Below are 23,924 nucleotides of genomic sequence, written 5' to 3' on the forward strand. Positions count from 1 at the left end.
AATGAATAAATCGCGTCTGAACTGTTAAGCTAGCAGTCTAATAATAATTAATGCTACAGAATACATAACTAGTATGTATCAAGTCAAGAATATTATACAATATTACAGAGACGTATAGTCTCCACGATTAATACATTAAGTTTGGAGATGCATAAGGTCCCCACAGTCTGAGAAAGTAATAATACACAATAATTATGACATTAATAAGATTTGGAGGTTTGGAGGTGTAAAGGCTCTCCAAGTGTTAAAGAATAAAAAAATAAAAAAGTGTATAAAATACATGTTTAAGATTATTATAATGTAATGTTTACCCAGGTATTGGCTGTTGTATTTATAAATGTTGTTATGTATTTTTCATGTCACTATATGATGTATTGATGTTACTATAAAATAAACTATAAATGTTGTATTGACTTGTAAAAGAGCCCTTGAGGCCTACTTGCAGAGTAAATTTTTGAATTTTGTATTTTGAATTTTTTGAAAATGTTTCATGTCACGCCATAACTTAATTATATGATGAGTCAATAATCTTAAACATCAGATGTTAAATTGTTATAATTATAAGTTGCAATTTAATTTGGTGAAAATTATTAGCATCCCATTTCAATACTCGTTAACGATCGTTAAACAAACGCAAGCTTAATAACCTTGTTAATATTAAATTCATTTACTATACAGACCATATTTTCCCAATGTACCTATATCGGGCCAATCCGAATTACTGTATCGACCGGTATCGGCGTAGGCTGGTGTTTGTGTAGCTGGACAAACACAATCAAATCCAATTTATTCACAACCACCAATTCATTGTTTCATTTTGTTGGTATACAAAATTTGTAGCTAGCTCATTGACATAATATGTCGTATGTAGAATATAATAACATCTGACTATATACATGTATCCTTTTGTACAAGTTTTTGCTTATGAAATTAGTTTTTTAAGAATTCTTTTGTACAAGTTTGTTTATGAATTAAATTGTAAATTGTAAATTGTAATATGCATTTTAAAAATAATGACACCATAACGCGATATTTTAATATACAATCAGACTTGAGCAATAAAAATTGCTGGCATTAAGTCGGATGTAAACATAACGTACGTGTCAACTACGGTAAATTAGATTATTTCAGGCATAAAGTTGTATTCGTGTGATAAATTTATATAAATATGATTAAAAAATGTATTTAACGAGAAGTGTATGCAAAATGTAATTAAATAAAACGTATAATAGCTTGCCTTCGATGACAGAAAAAAACGGACTTATCGCATGTAAATTGAGTAAATTATTGGCAAAATCATTATTAGTTTTTATTTTTGCTCTCCTGGAAACCTTGATATTACTAGATCCGACCATATGCTTTTTAAGTCCAGATATAAATCTAAGGGCGCGGGCCTTACGGACAATAAGAATGGGGTAAGCGGTGTCACGCACACGAATTTGAGTCAACCGTGCAGTCTAACGCCGCAACGCGATTGGTTGATGAGTTCGCATCACGCGCGCGATTGGTCGCAACTAGCTGCGTTAGACTGCACGATTGGCTCGAATTCGAGAGTGACACCACTGAACTAGCGGCATTCTTAGTTCCCGTAAGGAGATTAGATATATATGTCAATGAGTTAGCTATATTGGTGGAGTCATTTTTTATTTCTCTGATTTATTATACGTACAGGGTGCCCAGTAATTAATGGATAACCTTCTAACCATCGATAGGGCATATATATATATATGTTTTTTTTAACAAAATCTATAACATTTGGGAGGCATAGGGGTGGTCGATATACAGAAAATTGTGTCACAATATAGTCAATAATGTTTATATTTCGAGAGGGAAATGAGGACTACCTTTGTATGAAAACGCGATTTCGCCCGGGTCATCCTCTTTCGTCGTAAGCTTTTAGACAAAGAAAGGTAGATATTTTAGCGCATAGTCTGATACGCTACCTTTGACGCAGATTGTACAGAGACAAACCAGAAACAGCGTTATTCCGGAACTTCGTAACATAACAAACCGTCTTAATGTTTCGTCAAAGCAGAGTTTGTAATTATAATTAAATTTTCTCCGCACTCGAGTCTTGGCAGTGTAGTGTATGGGAACAGTAAGACAGGCTTACCTATTAAAACCGGCCAAGAGCATGTCGGGCCACGCTCAGTGTAGGGTTCCGTAGTTACTCTTCCGTCACAATAAGCGAAACTGGAGCTTAAAGTATAGTAAATTGTTAACCAAGGGATGAAACGGTACCTTTCACGCGAGTTAAACAAATAGGCAAATTTGCAAAATCAGTACCTAATTAAAGTAAGTCTTTTTACTATGGGAGCAACTTTTTGCGATAACTCAAAAACAGCTAAACTGATCATATCCGCTATAGTTTTCATTTAATGTCTTTCTTAAGCTCTACTTCCACGATTTTTTTCATATTTTTTGAACCTATAGTTCAAAAGTTAGAGGGGGGGGACACATTTTTTTTCTCTTTCGGAGCGATTATCTCCGAATCTATTCACTTTATCAGAAAATGTTTGTCGAAGACCCCTATTAGTTTTGAAAGACCTTTCTAACGATACCCCACACTGTAGGGTTGAAGCAAAAAAAATAATTCACCCCCACTTTACGTGTAGGGGAGGTACCCTCAAAAAAATTAAATTTTTATATTTTATTGTACGACTTTGTCGGTTTTATTGATTTATATATCCATGCCGAATTTCAGCTTTCTAGCACTAACGACCACGGAGCAAAGCCTCGGACAGACAGACAGACAGACAGCCCTAAAAAAAGAAGGAAATATTAGCCATAAAAAAATATATATTATAGGACATCTGTAAGATGCACCCGGACAGATGGGCCAAAATAGCGACCGAATGGGCACCACAGATCACCCGAGGCAGAGGCAGGCCACAAACGAGACGGCGAGACGACCTGGACTCATTTTGTGGTGACTGGCGGGAGCATGCACAAAGCCGTGACGAGCGGCGGAAGACCGGGCAGGCCTTTGCCCAGCAGTGGGACACAATGTAACCAAAAAAAAGGACATTATGATTATGACACAAATTGACTAAGTCCCAAAGTAAGCTGAATAAGGCTTGTGTTGTGGGTATTTAGACAATGATTTATATATTATAAATACTTAAACATTTAATATCCATGATCATCACACGAATTGCCCTTACTAGGATTTGAACTCGGAACCATCGGCTTCATAGGCAGGGTCACTACCCACTAAGCCAGACAGGTTGTCAACCCTGTTTTTGCAATTTATTTTTTATTAAGCCAAGATAATTTTTAACTGCACAAAATAACGTGATATAGAGTTAAACTACTTATGCTCTAGAGGATACGAGTATGATATATGGTCCACTTGGTATATAAATTGCCATCAGGATCAATGTATTCTTAGAAAAATGTAACTTGGATGCCACAGTCAGTTTCTCTAATCAAATAGGCCCCTTACTTTATGTAAAAAGGCTTGTGTCGAAAATTAAATTGTAACAAAAACTTATTCCAACCTACTTTGCGAGTTGTTCCACAATTTCCGTTCCATTTCGTTGTTAGACGGTAACTTTGGAATATGCAAATGATTAAGTCACAAGTTGAAAATGTGGAACTCAGGAAGATTCTCCTTTTGATGCCGGTTTCTTAACTCAAAACAACTCGCAAGGTGGTTTAACAATTCATTCCTTGAAGTTCGATCAACAAATAAATTATAGAAGTATCAATTAAATCTCTACTAATATTGTAAATACATACGAAAATAACTATGTCTGTCCGTCTGTCCGTCTGTCCCTCTGTCCGCCTGTCCGTCTGTCCGTCTGTCTGTCTGTCTGTCTGTAACCTCTTCACGCTATAACCGCTGAGCTGATTTAGATGAAATGGACTTTGAGATAGTTTGAGATCCGGAAAAGGGAATAGGTTTAGTTTTTAACATCATCATCATCATTCAGACATGACATCATTAGACGACCGGTCTGGCCTAGTGGGTAGTGACCCTGCCTAATGAAGCCGATGGTCCCGGGTTCGAATCCCGGTAAGGGCATTTATTTGTATGATGTACACAGATATTTGTACCTGAGTCATGGATGATTTCTATGTATATAAGTATGTATTTATCCATATACGCATGTATATCGCCGTCGCCTTAGTACGCATAGTACAGTCAGCATCAAAAGTAGCGTATCAAATAACGTTTCATAAGTATCTACCATTCCGTAACAGCTTAACAAAAAGTGATGTCCTTAATATAGAACAACTAAGGCTGTAAAAGATATGCTTTTGGACGCGAACTTTAGAAATTTATCTATATTTGGAAAAGTTATCCGGAATATCAGATACTTTTGGCGCGTTGTTTCATCCGCTACTTTTGATGCTGACTGTACAAGCTTTGCTTAGTTTGGGACTAGGTGGATCTGTGCAAGATTGTCCGCAAATATTGATTTATTTATTTATTCTACGCAGACGAAACTAGTAATTAGAACGGCGATTAAAAAAAATGATGTAACAAAATTATTACTCATTTTGCATTCAAATTAAAATCTTACAAAGTACAATACTTATTGCTAATGAATCAAAGCAAATAATCAGCATTTACTTGTAAATATTACTAGCAGAATTATATCTCCAACAAACAAAAGAAGAACATTGAATCCGAAGCACAAAGCTCATCACGTCATAAGGCGATTATTACCAATGCCTTTTAAAATAAAAAATAAAAAATAAAATAAAATAAATATTATAGGACATTATTACACAAATTGACTAAGTCCCACAGTAAGCTCAATAAGGCTTGTGTTGAGGGTACTTAGACAACGATATATATAATATATAAATACTTAGATACATAGAAAACACCCATGACTCAGGAACAAATATCCATGCTCATCACACAAATACATGCCCTTACCAGGATTTGAACCCGGGACCATCAGCGTCGTAGGCAGGGTCACTACCCACTAGGCCAAACCGGTCGTCCTTTTGTATTTATTGATTTATTTAAAGTTTGCCAACAGGTGTAATACAGATACTAATGAAATTAAATAATAGACACAAAAATCATAACATAATATCTATCCACGTGCATACATTTTGTATTTGGATCAAAATTCTTTTCGTCTTGTTTCTGACCACTCTGTCACGCTTCTATTTTTGTCTTTTTGTCAAAAAAATAAAAAAAAATTAAGTGTTATTGCATGTCTTTCTAGCTGTAGATTATAATTCTCATGAAAACAGTTAAAAAATAAAATTTTCAGACAAAAAGCTAAACTCCGTCACATTTTTGGGGACAAAAAATAACACAACAAAAATAATTTTGATATGTTAAAATACTTTACCTTAGCCAAACAAAAAAAAAAAAACATTTTTTACAACCTATTTATAATTTCCTGACGGGGACATAATTTAAGGCAAATGATAAAATCCACAAAAATCTGTCAAAAGAATTTGAACTTTTTAACAGAAGGAAAAGTCATTTATTTAAATTACAAAATTTTGTAGGATGGATCCTTTTCGCTTAACTATATCCAAATATAGACCCTTTCTGTATACCACTTGAAGCTTCGCCATGTTTTTTTATTTGATGAATAAAAAATAAGCGGTTTTGTAGGTATCCGTTTCGACCTATAACGTGAAAGCATTAATTCATTGCCACTTCAGAACTCTTTTGAATTCGCCTCTCGGGGGCTTCGTAAAGAGATTCAGTACACACAGACGTCGAAAACACAGTGCTCTTTAAATTTTACCTGGAGCCAGTGCACCGAAGTAAGCAAATTTCAGGCATTTTTCTCTTTTACTCAAATTGAGGCGTAATTAGAGTGGCAGAGATAGTTGCTCGAAATTTACGTACTTATATTTTGGCGGTTATAGCCCTGATTCAGATTTAGTAACTTGGTATGGTTTTGAAGGTTTTGACAAGACCGTTACGATCGAATTGGTGGATCTCACGCACGATTTTCACTTTATTTCGTAAATTGTATGCACCAATCAGTGTGGCACCAATCAACCTCCAAGGTCATCAAATTTTATATCTAAATTGGGCTCCTATGAGACCTGCACGGAGCGGATGACCGAGTTTACGAAAAATAGATGTGATATTGAACCATCTCAGTAGGAGATTTCGGCATAAGATCGGCCCAAGTGGAAGTATACAGTGAGTACAAAAGTGTAAGCCTTTGAAGAGCAGAGGCGAGTGGAACTCGAGGCGAAGCGTGACGAGTTAAAGGCCCGACCACTTGCGGTAATAAACCACAATTTTGTCGGAGGGGTGCTGACTTGCGGTGAGTGTGGCCGCACATTTACTGCAAAAATTAGGCTACGCCAGCCACCTGAGAGCTCACGATCGTCTCACTAGCCAGTACAATCTCAGTCGCCGAGACCGAAACAGGGTTGAACGGGATGATGATGATTTGGAATGCTTGAACTTTGCTGCAACCTCCGCCGCAGTCCGCTCTCTGCACTGTGTGGCTGAGATGCGACGGAGCGAACTTTCTAACGCACGTACATACTTATCATCAATTAGCAATTGGAAATCTGCCGCTGTCCTGTAGTTAGTGATCTGTATGTTGTCAAAGACTCTCTAGAGTAAACGATGCTTTGCTTTGGTCTGCAATATTCGAAATGTTTGCTAAGCACTCCGCCTGTATCGCATTCAACTGATTTTATTAATGGTGCCACAGTTTTGATTTTCTATATTGAAAGGGTTACCAAATGGAGTATCTTTTGTGCCACAAACAATCCCAACACTGAATGGTGGGATGCTGACGCGTATTAATTATACGGTGAAGATGAAAAGACTGAAATGTAATTGAAAATAAAATGTAATCTAGAGGGGAAATTCCTTGAGGTACTTGTATTCATTCGATTCAATTCATTGTTTGCTTATGTTTGAAGGATGATTTAGTTTGATACCAAGACCGAAAATAATGTCGGAGATTTATCTTTGTATACAATTCAATACAATGTAATTGTTTAACGTACGTTCAAGTGTTATCATTTTATATTTTAAACTTAGATTTAAATAGATAATATCTATCGAGTTAAAACTAGTGGCTCTGTGAGCTGTAGACTTCAAAAAGTCAAAAGTCAAAAGCACTTATTACTTCGCGAACATAAAATTAAAACTGAATAAATTTATAGGTCCGCCATTTTGAAAAAATTTCAGAAACTGAATCGTCAAAAAGAATCAATATTTCTGAATTATCGAATATACTCACAAAATTTTACGAGAATCGGTTAAGAATTCGACATGTAGAGGAGAACATCCGGATAATACGTAAGCATTTTTGTCCAAGCTGAAACGACTATCTTCGCTAAGCGCTCGGTCAATAATCGTAAAATCAATAAAAACACAAACTAAAATTACAAATAAATTTAAACTTCGATTGATATCGCGATGTAGACAAAAAAACAAGAAACGCGTCACGGTGCCATCTATTGGGAGATCTCAGAAAGTTATTTAAAGAAAGTATAATGCTGTGGCCCTAGTGAAAAAGGGTATAAGTCTCTGGCAGCGCAGGTGTAAAGGGGTGTAAGTTCCACGTAACACTTATGCCCTTATACACTTAAACTGCCAGAGACTTGTACCCTTTTTCACTAGGGCCACAGAATGGAGAATTAGAATTTGGAAAATGTGAATAGCATACATAAATATCACTGGTATAGTAAAATTGAGAAAGTTTCAACTTTCTCTACCTTGCCACCAGCCCTTCTGCCACCCCCCACCCCAACGCCTTAAGTCTCGCCACCCAGCATGCATCACAGCCCAAAAACTGAGGAATTTCGACGTCAGACAGAGCTGGAAGTACGAGTGGAGCAAAATTACTGCTGGAACTACCCTACAAGCCATAGATCCCACAGCGAAACCAGACGGTTTTGGCCTGTCACGAAAGCTCTGGTGTCGTGTAAACAGACTGAGGACAGGTCACGGGCGCTGTAACTATTTTCGCCATAAATGGGGCTGGCGGGACTCTGCGCTCTGCGACTGTGGTGAAGAGGTTCAAACCATCGAGCATATTATACAGCGCTGCCCTGTGCACTCTTTTCCAGGCCCCCCGGAAGATCTGTTTAAATTAACACCAGACGCAATCTCGTGGCTTGAGACCCTGAATGTAGATTTATAATTATTTTATTTAGCAATATATTTTTGAAATGTTTATGTTTATACGCCATACGATTAAATAAATAAAGTAAAATTGAATAAAATGAAATAATAAATATTTGTTTGCAATTCGTGAATACGAGTACTTATATAATGTTCGCAGTCGCACCAATTCTATCCCATTTGGAACATAATAATCTCTTTCCAATCTTGAAGTTCGATTTGGTCTCCCAGAAGTTTCCTACTTTACTGGGAAGTTTATTTCCCCCTTTAAATAATTCCGAACCTGTAAAAGTTGGGGAAATTAATTTCGTACTACTTATAGCAACTAAGGTTGAAACCTGCAATGGACCGAAACTTAAGTGGGCCAGAGGTGGTCGTACTTAAAAACAATGTCAGGTAAAATTCAAGTAGTTTGTACAAATTGTTAAAGCAATTTATTAAAATAATGTGGATATTAAAATAATATATGGAAATGATAAAAAAGCAGGACCTGAAAATATAAAAGATATATATTTTTTTTATTCTTAGTTTTTTTTTTATCACTGATAGAAACACACATTCTTATTTTTTTTAGAAATTCAAAGTCAGGAATCTAAATTGATATGCATATCTGTTTCTGAATCAGACCACTGAATTATTGATCTTCTCTGTACGTTCACCTAAAAGTGTTTTTAATAAAGAATATATTCTAGGAATTCTTACTTTTACGACTTGACTCTTGACTCAGTTTAAACATGTTTCGGGATTATGACTAGAAACATAATCCCGAAACATGTTTAAATTAAATTTGGCTTAGAGACTATTCTCCTGCAGAAACTCGAGAAATAGACAATTGAGGACTGGATTTAAATGGTGAAGATGGAAATGTTGTCACGTAGAGCGATGGCGGAAAGTAGGGATTTATCCGAACAATTTTACGGAGCATTCCCTATACATGCATCTTAAATAATGTTAATACGCTTTAAAAAATACTTGACTAAGCGTCACTTGCACCATCCCACTAACTCGGGCTAACCGTAGCAATGTACAAATTGCAGAACATTCCCAAATCGCGGAAATATTCTCGAGAATGTTCGCAGAACATTGCTGCAACATGAAAATTATTGTATAAAAAAGAGAATGTTCTTAGAATAAAGTTTGAATCGTCATAGGTAATATTAAACAACATGTTATAATGTATATGTAATTGTCTTTTACAGTTTGTTAATAAGTAATAAGTTCCCATTGTTCCCAATAAGTTGCTTAAATTCTCGTTATATTTCAGCAAACATTACCACTTTTGGTCTTCGCAGCCCTGTTTTATTTACTAAGTACCGAAAAATTTCATAATGCGTGTCTTTCGTTGTCAAGTTGTTGTAGCAACCTCTAAATGATGTTTAATTGCTCTAAAATAAAAATACAAAAAGTTACAAAAAAATATACAAAAGTTACGGTGCAGAGTATAGATCCAGGGACCTCCCTCTCCCTGCTACAAAGCTTAGTCAATCAAAAATAGGAATATAAGTGCAAAAAAAAAATTTTTTTTTCATCGTTCGGGGATGGAACCTGGGACCTCCTCATTGCAAATTGCGTGTAATCCAACTGAGCCACGAGAGGGTATATGATGCAGGGTGAAATTAGCCTATTTATTCTCGAGTAAAACCTAAATATCTAAATATCCAAATGGTGTATATTACGAAATCATTAAGTATTCCGATGAATTCTCGTTCTCGAGAACATTCTCAGAAGTTACCGGGAAATTCTCATGTGGAAAGTTTCGCAACTATGGAAACTTCTCGTCGGTGCATTGCTAACCAGTTAAACCGATAACTCAAATTGTACAGGTAACCATGGTAACTCCAGGTTTAACGGAATAATGCAAGTGGCCTTGAGTAAAAAATCTTTGACCGCGACCGCGGTCTATGGAAAGACTGCACCCAGTCAACTAAACTTAGTTGACTGGATGCAATCTTTCCATAGACCAGCTCTAGTTAGTCTAGTAAATGCACCTTGCATATACCTCGTGCTAGACTAGGCACCGCGTGACTTTATTATTAAAGCCAGCTTTGTTTATTTGTGGCTGCAAAGCTAACTAAATTACTGCATTTTGGTGCATTGATTCAAGTTACAAGAGGCGAGCGGAAGCGAGAGGTAGAACTATAAATACCGACTCTAACAGGCCAATTATAAATACACGGACATGAGAATGTTATTTAGTAATCGTGCATTTCGCTCTTACTTGTCTGCATATGTATTGGCGCGGATGAGACGCACGATAACTATGTAAATGCATAACATGATTTAAATATCATTCTAACGTTAGTGTACATTCTAATTGGCCTGTTAGGTTAGCTTGTGGTGGAATTGATAAAATAATCGACGTCTAGTTTATAATCGCCGACTAGTTTATTAAAGCGTTGGTGGCCTAGCGGTAAGAGAGTGCGACTTGCAATCCGAAGGTCGTGAGTTCAAACCCCGGCTCGTAGCAATGAGTTTTTCGGAACTTATGTACGAAATATCATTTGAGTCGCTTTTCGTTGAAGGAAAACATCGTGAGGAAACCGGAGTTCCCAACAAGGCCTAGTTTACCTCTGGGTTGGAAGGTCAGATGGCAGTCACTTTAGTAAAACTAGTGTCTACGCCAAATCTTGGGATTAGTTGTCAAGGGGAGCCCAGGCTCCCATGAGCCGTAGCAATCCGGGACAACGTGAGGAAGAAGCAGAATCGGCGTCTAGTTTATAAGCACAGTCAAGGTATTATATTTATCGATACGGACACAGTGGCAAAAATATGTATACACGACCTTATTGCCTATATATTAAGGTAGTGAGTATATAATATTTCTGTCACTATCCGTATCGATATTTACAATAAATAAACCCTTAGTTCTTGTCTACGTGACAGTGACAGCGTGATTTTTTTTATACTACGTCGGTGGCAAACAAGCATACGGCCCGCCTGATGGTTAGCAGTCTCCGTAGCCTATGTACGCCTGCAACTCCAGAAGAGTTACATGCGCGTTGCCGACCCTAAACCCGCCCCCCTCGTTGAGCTCTGGCAACCTTACTCACCGGCAGGAACACAACACTATGAGTAGGGTCTAGTGTTATTTGGCTGCTGTTTTCTGTAAGGAGGTGGTGGTGATAAAACGGTTTCCGTCACTTTCAACCCCGTGGTGTCAAAAAGTGACTATTATTGAATAATAGTCACGTAGACAAGAACAACCATCATTATTTCGTGGTTATACAGCCATCAGGGAACGTTTTTAGCCAAAAAGCCACATCATAATTGGCACGTACATAAATTTAACTATAACTAATATTCATAAATATCATTGTTTAAGAACTATTTTTTCTAAGTGTTTGCCTTAAAAATCGTAGCTCTATCATTACGTATCTACAAATTTTGGCAATTAAAAAGTTGGTAATTTTTTGTAGGTATCACAAAATTCTGTTACTTGGGTGTCACGCGCAAGTAAATATGTGACATTATCTATGAAAAGACACTTTATTGTCGATGGCGCTCCCGCCATTATTAACGGTATTCCGATATAAATAAATACAAGCCGCGCCGCGCAGCGCAGTACGGCGTAAGCGGTCCCTTTTCATACATAATTCCACATATGATTATTATCGCATTAAAGTCAAATTGGTTTAAAAGACATTTTCTCAAACTTGCTATGAAATGATGACATGACTTACGTCAAATTAGGTCCGGAAAAACTACATATCAGGTGCGATGAGTGAAGATGATAATATATGTAAAGGAATTTCATACTGCCTTACACACCTAGGACTGTAATTGTTTTTTAAAGTCAAATTGTGACACGTCTTGACATTCTACCATCAACTAGCTTCAGTTAGCTTGGTACGATGATTTGTTGTGCATATTCGTTGCTAAGCAACGGCGGTGGCGCATCGCGCGGGCGCGCGGACTTACGCGCGTAAGGTTGTACACCGCTGGTAGAGTGGCGAGCCGAGTAGGTCGCCACAAAACAAATTGACTATTTTTTTTTGTTTTCATGGCAAATTTGAGAAAAGCACTATACATACCTCGGCGAGAAACGGGGCTGCCGGCCGCGTACCTCTATCTACTTGTGTAGAAGCTAGAAAAATCATAATCTTCTATGATAATTATTATTCTCTTTACACGGACGGAATGGAATCGCTTCATTTCACAAATTAAACCAAAGTGCGACATCAAATATTCAGCTCAGACCTCAGACAGAGCTATTCGTTCCCTGTATAATGGGATTGTTTTAGACGCCGGACAAAAAGTTCGGAAAACGGCCTTAAAAAGAATATTGTGGCAAAAATAAAGGTATTTCAGGGTTTAATCACTGTTTCGTAGGAAATTGTTAAGGTATTTTTTAAGATAGCAGCCGTAGTTTCAAGGTATTTAAGTCAAGGGAGCTTTGTATTTGGCACGACCTCAAATATAATAATAAATAATAAATTTAAATAAAAGTAAACAAAATCTACCCTCAAATACTACTTAAGCTAGTTGAGGGTACATGAAAACATTACATGATATAATAATGTAAGTTTTAAGTCAGGTCGTTCAGTGACAGATCCAAGCGGTTTTGTATTTGGTTGGTTAACCAATAAATATTATAACTACCAGAAATGTACAAATTGTCGTTCCAGATCTAGAGCAGAGCTCAACTGGGGAAGTACCTCCACCTTATAGAAAACCGCAGCCAAATAACACTAGACCCTACTCACAGTGTTGTGTTTCTACCGATGAGTTAGGTTGCCAGAGCTCAACGAGTGTGCGGAGTGTTAAGGTCGGCAACGCGCCTCTAACTCTTCTGGAATCAGAGGTTGTCCATAGCTTGATATTAGGCATATTATGCCGCGGCCTGATCTGTTGCAGTATCATGGACAAATTGAAAACACTCACTGCCATAGATCAATGCGGCGTCGTGATGTCAACATTTCCTGCAAGTATGTAATGGCTGGAGCTAAAGCAAAGGCACGTAAGCTTTTAGATGATGCGTGAACTCGTATGTATATATTAAAGATAAAGATATTATATTATACAAGTAGGCATATTACAATGCGCTTATGAACGTCAAATAAAGCTACGCCGTCTCTAACCCTACACATCTGACCCGAGTAGATTTAAATACCCCCTCAATTGGAGGAGGAATACAAAATTTGATCCGTGAATTGTATTGGTTTGTACATAGTGCATTGTAGTTGGCATAGTGGATGAAGAACGGGGACGGACATCCACCAACCTGCTGAGCAGACATTGTAAATAAGGCCTGCCAGGCAACACAGGCGCCTATTATTAGGACGGCAGAAAATCATGCAAAATCTCCATTCTTTATTTTTTTTGTCTTGTGGACAAAACAATGATCTCATGTGGTCGCGACGTGACGTGACGTCATGAGGAAACGAGGAAGAATAACATACAGTAGTCGGCAATGAAACGTGATGTAAACTAGTTATTCCTGAAAGAGCTGTTGTTACCTGACAACGTCCGTCGATGCACATATCCAGGCTGCCAGGCCGACACCTCGTGCCGTCGGACACTCGTGCCGCCAGGACTGCAACAACGACACGGTCATCCTCGTCCAGGGATGAACTCTGCAACAAAAATTTAGTCCGATTTACAGTACAGACACAAAGTCGATAGTTATAAACAGAACTGAAGTGGGGTACTCAAAAGAAAGCCTGAGACTTTATGACAAGTACATTTTTAATTAGTTTTTTTTAAGAAAAAACGTCTAAAAATGATACCACAGTGATTAAAAATAAAGGGAATGTGGAAAAATCCACTGTCTTGGGAGAGACTCGAACTCGCAACTAAGCGATATGCCGCTGTACCAACATGATGCAGGCATGAAAGTTATGGTGGAAATATTCGCTGACAACGGGTAATACTCGGTCGGTACGAGTAAAATAACTAGTACTTACTAAAATAAAACATATCATTGAAAAAGCGCTAGCAGAGTATTTTTACAATTCTCTTTAAGCCGATTTCAACGTCTAGACCAGGCTAATTGTATAAACTACTCGGAGAACACGTTCTGGATTATCCGGGTGTACTACCTACTCGTAATAGTAACTGAGCATCGGTAGCTTTTATGTCAATGTTAAAAGGTTCAAAATTTGTCTTTTAACATTGTATACGGTACGTGCTATGCCGTGACAACGTGACCACGCTCGCATGGAACGTGGAGACGTCTTTAAGTTCTGTTGCAAGTGGGTCACAAAAATCACGTGCTCAATATCCGGGTTAGGGGCGAATTAAAGTTGAAATAGAAAGCGAAGCGAGTTCTTTAACCGCTTAGTCTTTTATTAAAGTGATAAGTTTCCTCAAAATATTTAGGAATTTACTGATTTTTGAGATGATGGTGATGACTAACAGACCTGATGAACATGAGAGATATCCCAAGACCTGATGAAAGATGAAAATCGCATGACTTTTTCGAAGTATATGCCGATTTATATCCTTATTTCCTATTACTTAAAACAGACATCTTAAAGTTGACTTTAATGAGGTAGACTAAAGAGAATATAAGATTTAATATCCTAGGATGCCTTAGTGATAGTGTATTTTAACAGGATTTAGGTACTTAAAAGTTACGCCGGGTCGTAGCTAGCTAAAATAAGTAGCTGGCTCAAGATATTTAGTAAGCTAAAATAATGATTTAGCTTTTAATCATCTAAGTTTACATAGATGTGATATTTCGACATGGCAGAACATCCTATGATTAAAAAGGGTACCTACTTTTGATTTTACCGTTATTTTGGCATAGAATAGTCTTGTATTAAATTTGGATTTTCATTCTTCGCAACTAGCCAATAAGCCGTGCCAAACGGCGCCATTTACGGAACAATTAGCTATCTTTGTCACACACATACCGGTTCGGTCTGTAAAACGTGCTGGGGTTCCCCGCTATATGTAAGAGCGCAGGTCTCGGTACACGCGCCTATGAAATAGCCCGCCGCCATAAGCAGTGCTGTCGTATGCTGCGCATTGCTGCTCCCGCCATATGTCCTGTTCTAACAGCTATAGACCTAGCTATCTCTCTTAAACTTACGGGTTCAGTCTGTAATGCGTGCTGCGGTTCCCCGCGACAGGTAAGAGCGCAGGGCTCGGCGTCGTCTCGGTGGGCTCGCCAGTGGAACAGCTCGCCACCGAAAGTGGTGTTGTCGTGTGCTGCGCATTACTGCTCTCATCATATGCCCTCTTCTAATAGATAAAGACCTAGCTATCTCCCTCACACACTTACGGGTTCAGTCTGCAATGCGTGCTGCGGTTCCCCGCGACAGGTAAGCGCACAAGGCTCGGCGTCATCTCGGTGGGCTCTCCAGTGGAATAACTCGCCGCCGTAAGCGGTGTTGTCGTGTGCTGCGCATTGCTGCTCGCGCCATATGTCCTCTTCTAGCAGGGATACGTTGCCGCGGCAAGGCTGGAAAGAAATACAAAATTAGTTGGAAATCGGGATGAGAGTGAAAGTGAAAGTCTTTATTCTTCAATTTAGGCATCAATCATTAATATTTTAATATTTTATAATATTGTGACATATTTATTTCTAATTATTTTAATATGTGATACTTTGTAAAAATGTGAATAAAGAAGATATGATTAAGGCATAATTACAATTAGGTACAATGTAGATACATATGAATTTCAGAAACTACCACCGGTTCTAACCCTACAATACAGCCCCTACTAATTAAAAAATAATAATATACATAAAATCTTAAAATTACAAAACGTCTAGTTCTTCCAGAAAACATTTCAAACCTTATATATTTATATGAAAAAAAAAATACAGTTTTTTTGTAATCTGACTGATTGCTTGATTGTAGCTGTGAGTTTAGGAAAGTACGAGTCTTTTGGTAGGTAAGATGACTTGCAGCATGGATTGCAGCAGAGTGCATTGCTGCAGTAGCGGGAAATGGGAGATGTCACTATCAATAATGATAATTTCCTAAGTAAATAAAACTTACAAACATACATTTTCATAGACAGAGTTACTACTGACTATATAAGCTACGGAGGACTTGAATGAAACCAAACAAATACTACTTTGTTCCATTTTTTGGGTTCCGTACCTCGAAAGGAAACAAACGGAACCCTTATAGGATCACTTTGTTGGCTATCAAGACCCTTTTTCTCAGGAAAGCGTGGAGGTATCAAGTTGGAATTTATATCAAATACTCAAGTCTACTGTCCCTTGGAGCTGTGTAAAAATCAAACTTCTAACCCAACGCAATCAAAAGATACAGACGTTTATGCCGCAAATTTTCGACACTCGCAAAGGAATCAAAACCTACAGGGTACTTTTCGTGAACTCCGAATCTTGAAATTTGGTACGAAGCAACGTCTTATAGCACAGATGAAGGAAAAATTGCGAAAACCGTAAATTCTTAGTTACATCATATAATAAAAATATTTTTAATAATTGATATGACCCGATTGTCGTGATGGGTGAACTATTAAATATATACCTACAGGTTCGTACGGAACCCCCGGTGTGCGAGTCTGACTCGCACTTGGCCGGTTTTTTGAACATGATTTACAATTCGTTAATTATAATAAGTTTCATTATAAGTACCGGTTGAAGGAAGGTCGAATTGACCTTCACCTGACTTTTTTCTTTTTTAGTACCTAAGTTATTCGATAACGTAACCTTATAACATTTTAGAGCTTTCAACAAAGAAAACCTCACTACCCAAAATAATGCTAGATCCATAATCCTTAAAGAAATGCGCACTCACGCCGTACATCTTCATAAAACGGCCATCTCGAGTAAAGTAGTTCAGCTAACTAAAACTATCGGCACTTAAGCCCTTCTTTGATCGAACGGTAGAAGTTTACTTAATATAGAATGCATGGAATAAAATTTCTAGTCTCTATAGGCACTAACTCAGAACTAAGAATAGTAATGGTTCTAAGTGGTACTATTAGAATTAAAAATGTTTTTGGGTAAGATATCGTTTCATTCGGCGAGTCCAATTTATTGTGGAGTTTAATTTCTGAAAATCGCTGAACTGTTAATTATTTTTCATCACACTCGCTTGGAAAAGGTCTCATTTTATGCAGGTGTACAATACGCGGTGTATGCGGGAACATTATAGTACTTTAGTTCGGCGAGTCGATTTTATTGTGGAGTTTAATTTCTGAACTAAAATCGCTGAACTGTTAATTATTTTTCATCACACTCGCTTGGAAAAGGTCTCATTTTATGCAGGTGTACAATACGCGGTGTATGCGGGAACATTATAGTACTAAAGGCCATTAGGCCTATATTGGTCCAGCGGGAGTTATGGATTTTTGGAAGAAAAAGCTATAACTCGCTAGAGAGTTATAACTTTTTTTATTATTATGTCCCTAATTCATACAAACAAAGTAGCGTAAATGAGTTCTACTTTTGAATTTTTTGCGTTTATAATTTAATATTATTGTGTATGTTAAAAAATATTTAATATATTAATTTAATAGCCGTTTGATATATTTTTACACAATTTTCGATCGTGGCCGTATACCGAATAGGTCTGTACCCCTAGTGTAACTTTGATCGACATCATAACGTGACGAACGCGTTTGCGTTAAATCTCATTTTGTATAGGATTTTGAGGTTCCAAAACGTCCCGCTTGGCGCGCTCTTTCGAAATCCAATACAAAATGAGACTAAACGCAAACGCGTACGTCACGTTTGGAAATCGAATTTAGTTACACTAGGGGTACTGAGCCTTCGATGCCTAACCTGTCAATAAATGACAATATGGCGGAAGAATGTTTGATATGTCACAGTATTTAAGGATTATTTCGCTTAAATGTTAGTTTTTTCTTTGCAAGTGTGATGAAAAACATTGTGTGTACTCGTAATTCCGGGGGTAAATATATTGCAAACTCGGGTCTTGTAATAAAACAATTTGCAGACACTGTACAATTCCATCCAATTTGGATACACTATTAGAGTTTTAACACATTTTTTTAATTACATAGTTGGCATACAAGCAGACGAATCACCTGAAAGTAAGCAATTACCGTTTCCTATGGGCACTTGCAACATCAAAGAGGTCCCAATGCGTTGTCGGCGTTTAACATGGGATTACACTCTTTTCTTGAAGCCCGGGTCGATCCATAAAAACCTTGTGATCGATCGAGTTCTTAAACCTTTAATTTATTTACTTATCTTTCCACAGTTCAGCTGTGCACGGCAGAAAGTTTCTGGAGAAACGCTCAGTTGAGGACTGTCAACCATCTATAGGGTTAAGCGTATGCTAAGACGCAGGCGACGCAGTTCCACGCAGCGAAGGGCAGCGCAGTTTCTGTAAAGGATTGGACCCGGGTATGTCCTTAAACTACGTCCAAAAGAGAGGTATGGGCAATGTGAATGTCATCTCGCCTTGTGTGGTAGGGCACAGCACAGCGGATGTCATTCCAGATCTAGAGCAGAGCCCAACTGGGGAAGTACCTCCACCTTACAGAAAACCGCAGCCAAATAACACTTGACCCTACTCATAGTGTTGTGTTCCTGCCGGTGAGTAAGGTTGCCAGAGCTCAACGAGGGGGGTGGGGTTAGGGTCGGCAACGCGCATGTAACTGCTCTGGAGTTGCAGGTGTACATAGGCTACGGAGACTGCTTACCATCAGGCAGGCCTTATGCTTGATTGCCAACGACGTAGTACAAAAAAAAAAAGTATGGAACGTCCTTGTGCCGCTCCGTGCATGGCTAAAGGACGTTCCATACTTTACAAAATCTACTCTGCCCAGTGCTGCATGGAATTGCGTCGCCTGAGTCTCAGAGTTCGTGTCATTCTCGATACCGCGCAGATTTGTCGAATCTAACTTTTAATAATATGACAATAAGCGTCAAGGCACGCGTCTTTGTGAATGGCACGATCTTTAAGTGTTAAAGATGAGCAGTAGGTATACAATTGCCGGTTCTTGATCAGTTTTATTGCCGTTGATGTAGGTGCTTGTGTACACATGTATGGAGAAATGTTGTCACATAAATCGATGTCAGAAAGAAGATTAATCCGAACACACACACAATAAGTAACTATATATTTTGTCTCAAAGTAAAATAGTAAAATTTTCGTGTTGAAATTTAAAATGAAACACGAGTTTTACAAGTAAACGTGTCTTCATTATTATGGACAACGCTGCCAATGATGATGATTTTTTACTATATTTCATTTTAATCACTTGTGCTGCCCGTAGTATATATAAAAACAAAAACAAGAATTGAATTGAGAAATTCACACTTCTGAAAAACGATTAAAACACTTTTTAAAGGCTAAAACAGAATAGAATTTATATTTCCACAAATGGGTCCCAAAAGGATTGTAATTCTAGTGTTCATATTTTATGACCTGCGTGCGATCTACTCATAACCGTTATTTTAAAGTTTAATGCATTTTTTCCACAGCTAGGCCTAATATGTCAGGCTTTCAAGGGTTGTTGTTGACCTTGAGGACTTTTAACTTAATATGATATCATTTTGTTATCAATCGCGCGTTAAAACAACAACCATTAAAGGAAACCTATTAATAACCCCCATTTTTAGAGTGTCCGGTAAAATAAAAAGTCATAGTCCGTATAAGGTTTTTTACTCAATTGAAATAGTTGAGGTACAAAATAAATAATTATAATGATAACCCCGTAACACCGGATAGTGCATGTGGTTTATTTCGGTAGTATTTTTATTTATTTTAATAGTTATTGTCACTACGAAAGTTTGAGACAGAAGAAAAGGACAAGGAAAAAAGAAAGATCGAGAGAAGCTAAATTTTAACATCAGTTCCGTATAAACGTGTTGTTGAAGAAAAAGAGAATTAAAATACCACTATCCATAAGAATAAGAAAAACTTGAAGCCAGCTGTGAAAGAGAAGTATGAACAAGACAGAACTGCGAAAGCCAAAGGACATGGAGGAGTGAAAGGAAAGGGAGGAGACCAAAGTCAAAGACTGGATACTGGTGCTCCAGTTGCTATGGGTGAGCGTACGAAGACAGTCTTGACATTCCAGAATGTTCAGAAGCTTCTGTGAGCTTCTTCTTCTTCTTTTTCCTCGCGTTGTCCCGGCATTTTACCACGGCTCATGGGAGCCAGGGGTCCGCTTGACAACTAATCCCAAGATTTGGCGTAGGCACTAGTTTTTACGAGAGCGACTGCCATCTAACCTTCCAACCCAGAGGGTAAACTAGGCCTTGTTGGGATTAGTCCGGTTTCCTCACGATGTTTTCCTTCACCGAAAAGTGACTGGTAAATATCGAATGATATTTCGTACATAAGTCCCGAAAAACTCATTGGTACGAGCCGGGGTTTGAACCCGCGACCCTCCGGATTGCAAGTCGCACGCTCTTACCGCTAGGCCACCAGCGCTTCCTTCAGAAGCTTCTGTGAGCGATGTTAAATATTTTAAAACCGTCCGGTGCTAGAGTTTACATTAGCTCTTTTGTGCCAGGGATCTTGGCGTTTGAGTGATGTTTGTGTTTATGACATAAAACGTTCAAAGGATTAATGAATACTACTGGAAATTTAAGCAATTCAACCAAAGTAGCAACAAACGCCGACTGCGAAACTCGTGTTAAAAATCTCCAACTTCCCAATATTTCCTCCTCCCAAATGATATTCCAAGTGCCGACCAATCAAATTTAAAGCGCCGCCAGTCAATAAGGGCAAATAACAATTCGTATTATCATTCACTTCTCGTTCACCCCCAGTGGGGTCGATTAAATTCGTAAGGAGCTTGGGAGTTGCGGATATTTTAAATTCGGAATTATCCTGGAAAGATCTAGGATAAAAGAGTAGGTAATGTTGGCTCAGAGGAAAGGGGACGGCCGCTTCTCCTTACAAACGTAGTCCCAATTTTTCTCTGTGGATATTGACATTATGGAAAACATTTTTACAGAATTTGATGTTATAATTATACTATAACTATGCTCCTACGTTTGACTTTTGTAGATTTTATTACATAGCAGATTATGGTAATAAAAGGTGTGAAAACCAGATTTAATTGAACCTAACTCTTATAGTAATTAGAAGAGTGTTATGAAAGTAACTCCTGATCATCTATCTTTTTTCCTTGAACTCTTTATTAACTACTGAACTGTGATTTTAATAAACTTTTAACTTACATTTTGGATCTTCATTTGTAAGCCCGTAGGCATTTGAACGGTTTTAATTATATTTTCACAATCAAAGACCATCTTCATTATAGGATTATAGATTTGTTATCGGATTGTTTATTTCAATTTAATATTTTCAAAGGATGTCCCATGTCTACTTAGTAGATAAACTATTGACGGCTTTTACGACAGCTGATAAGGGTTTGTTTACCAATAGATGAATCGAATTGATTGGTATTGTCAAACACTTCACCCATACCGATAATCCAGTACCAAAATGGGGACCTTACGATCAACAAAACAAAAAAGTGCATAGAATTGTGAGTTTAAAAAAAAAACTTTAGATACTGATATACTTAAACCAACTTTGATTTGAATCAACTAAGTCGTTTGAGGAAAACAACCTCACGACATTAGACATAAAATGCCAATTACGCAAGGAAAAACCTAAGCCCTCCTATGTGTATACGTAGACAGCCGGTCAACTCTACTGCTGTGAATGTGAAAGAGTGTTTATGAGCAAGTTCGATCTAAACAGCCACATAAGAACTCATAACAAAAAGATGCTTTGATCAATGAGGTCACCCTCATCGAAATCGACGTGAAGGACTATAAACTTATATGTATAACATCATTGCACGCTGTTACTTCCCAAATTTCTCACATTGTTATGACGTTTCGTACATGAACGTAACGCTACACGAGCATAATTTTATTACTGTCGGCCAAATCGCCCGGTCTCTGCCTAATGGCCTAATTAATGTACAGCAGTTTGTGCACGAGAAGTTGCATCATAACATGGAACTTAGGTAAATACAAGTGTACTGTTTTTACAAGCTTTTATTTAACTCGTAATGGATGTATGTTGGGGTCAAATTTTGCAAACTAAATTAGAGCGACTTCCCAATATTCGATTGAGCTGTAACTTCACATATACACATAATTATGTGAGTTGGGTGAAATGCAATATTATGGTACCATCGAGCTAATCTGATGTTTCACATAAGTGGTAGCCATAGGAACTCTGTCATAAAACAACGCAACCTATTTGTGTTTTCTCGATGAGTATTAGTGTCTGTTGAAAGAAAAGGACAATCAGCTATAAAAGCTTGTACCAAAAATGTTTTTTAGTCAAAAACTTATTTATATATGAAATTGACAGTGATGTCTCTCGCATCAACACCGTACAGTAATACCGCAACAGTAATGCTGCTACAGTCGCCATCCGAATGCCACCTTAACTTACCACATTCAATAAGCAATTTTAAGGATTTCAGGGTCTGCTGGGCATTTGCATACACAGAATTATCACAGGAAATAATTTTATGATGGTCGGTTGGCAACAAATTAATGATTATGATTATGAAAAAAGTTACAGCCATCTGACATTCTGAATCTGAATTACATGTAAGGAAAAGGCTTTCTTCAATTTAACACTTAAGGAATTTGATTTCTAGATGTATCATTTTGCTATAGTGGCAAAAATAGGTATCTTCCAACATTTTTGTCTTTATAACAAGGCGCCATAAAGTTGTAACTGAGTTCAAACTGTACCTCAACAAAAAAAAAACACTGAAATAAACAGATTAATTTTTTTTTGTCAATAATCTTACTCGTATACCTAGTTGGAAATTTTAAACGTGTCCGAACGTAGCTTAAGGTGTCCTATAATTCGAGCAATCATAAAAAAAAATATATTTATTGAGATAACAATATACATAATGGATATATACAGATGATTACTATAACTAGCTTATATCTAAAATAGGCCCTTGAGGCATTGTACCAAGGATGCTGGCGGCATTTCCTCGTTGTATCGCAATACTAATACGTTGTGCGAGGAAGCCGCCAGCTCTTCGGTCACCAGTTACGTCAACCCGACGTTTCGCGATTTCTCCAAAAAACTTGTGCGCGCTGGGACCCCATGGACCTAGAGTTTCAACGCCAAATGGTACAAAATGGTACTCTCTACCGAGGCTCTTATATTTATTACGTTTCAAAATTTCGGCGCTTTCCGCCGCTGCGCCCGCTTTTACATTAGTCCGTTGGAGGTGGGACGGTGCCAGTGTGTCTTCGCAGGTAGCATCCCACACTAACATCATAAAAAATATATTTGCATCTGTTCACCTCCACGATATATAACTAGTTAGCCCAGCCAAGTCCGGGAAATATATGAGCCCGATTTCATGGTCTGTATGTTCATCAGCCTGTATTCCAGTATGTAGTGTAGACTCAAATCGCGAGAATTGGGCAAATGGGTAGCGCGAGTTAATCCACCTACTGTGAGATTATAACGCCACTGCATCCGGGGACTGCTGAAATGTACCTACATGGGAAAACTGATTTAAACTGAGTGCAGTACGGTGCTGTATGTGAGAAAATTTATCAGTTTTAGGCTGAAGTATGTGTTAAATATTTGTTTCAACCTATGATTTTTTTTTGACACGAAATTTGGATGAAAATCAAACCAAGCAAATATTTTGCGGACCGAAAGGTGATTGAAAAATCGGCCAAGAGCATATCGGGCCATGCTTAGAGTAGGGTTCCGTATTTACTCTTCTGTCACTACAGGCTAAACTGGAGCTTAAAGTATAGTAGATTATTAACCAAGGGATGAACTGTGGATGAACTGTACGTCTTTTTACTATGAAGGGGAAACTTTTTGCGATAACTCGAAACTGATCATGTCCGCTATAGTTTTCATTCAAAGTCTTTCTTAAGCTCTATTTCCACGATTTTTTTCATATTTTTTTGACCTAT

At 37.8% G+C, this 23,924-nt stretch overlaps 1 protein-coding gene across 6 annotated transcripts in view; it reads right to left on the bottom strand.

Annotated features, from left to right (window-relative positions):
* The window catches only part of LOC133516567 (protein madd-4), a 651,682-nt gene that overhangs the window by 76,334 nt on the left and 551,424 nt on the right, over positions 1-23,924 (bottom strand). For all 6 annotated transcript variants that reach the window (XM_061849565.1, XM_061849564.1, XM_061849563.1 and 3 more), the window contains exons 6-7: positions 15,309-15,488; positions 13,540-13,656 (exon numbers count right to left, since the gene is read on the bottom strand). In XM_061849565.1, coding sequence (XP_061705549.1) covers positions 13,540-13,656; positions 15,309-15,488 — 297 coding nt within the window. The remainder of the gene's footprint in view (positions 1-13,539; positions 13,657-15,308; positions 15,489-23,924) is intronic.

The sequence above is a fragment of the Cydia pomonella genome, chromosome 3, assembly GCF_033807575.1.
Source record: "Cydia pomonella isolate Wapato2018A chromosome 3, ilCydPomo1, whole genome shotgun sequence".
Classification (NCBI taxonomy): Eukaryota; Metazoa; Arthropoda; class Insecta; order Lepidoptera; family Tortricidae; genus Cydia; species Cydia pomonella.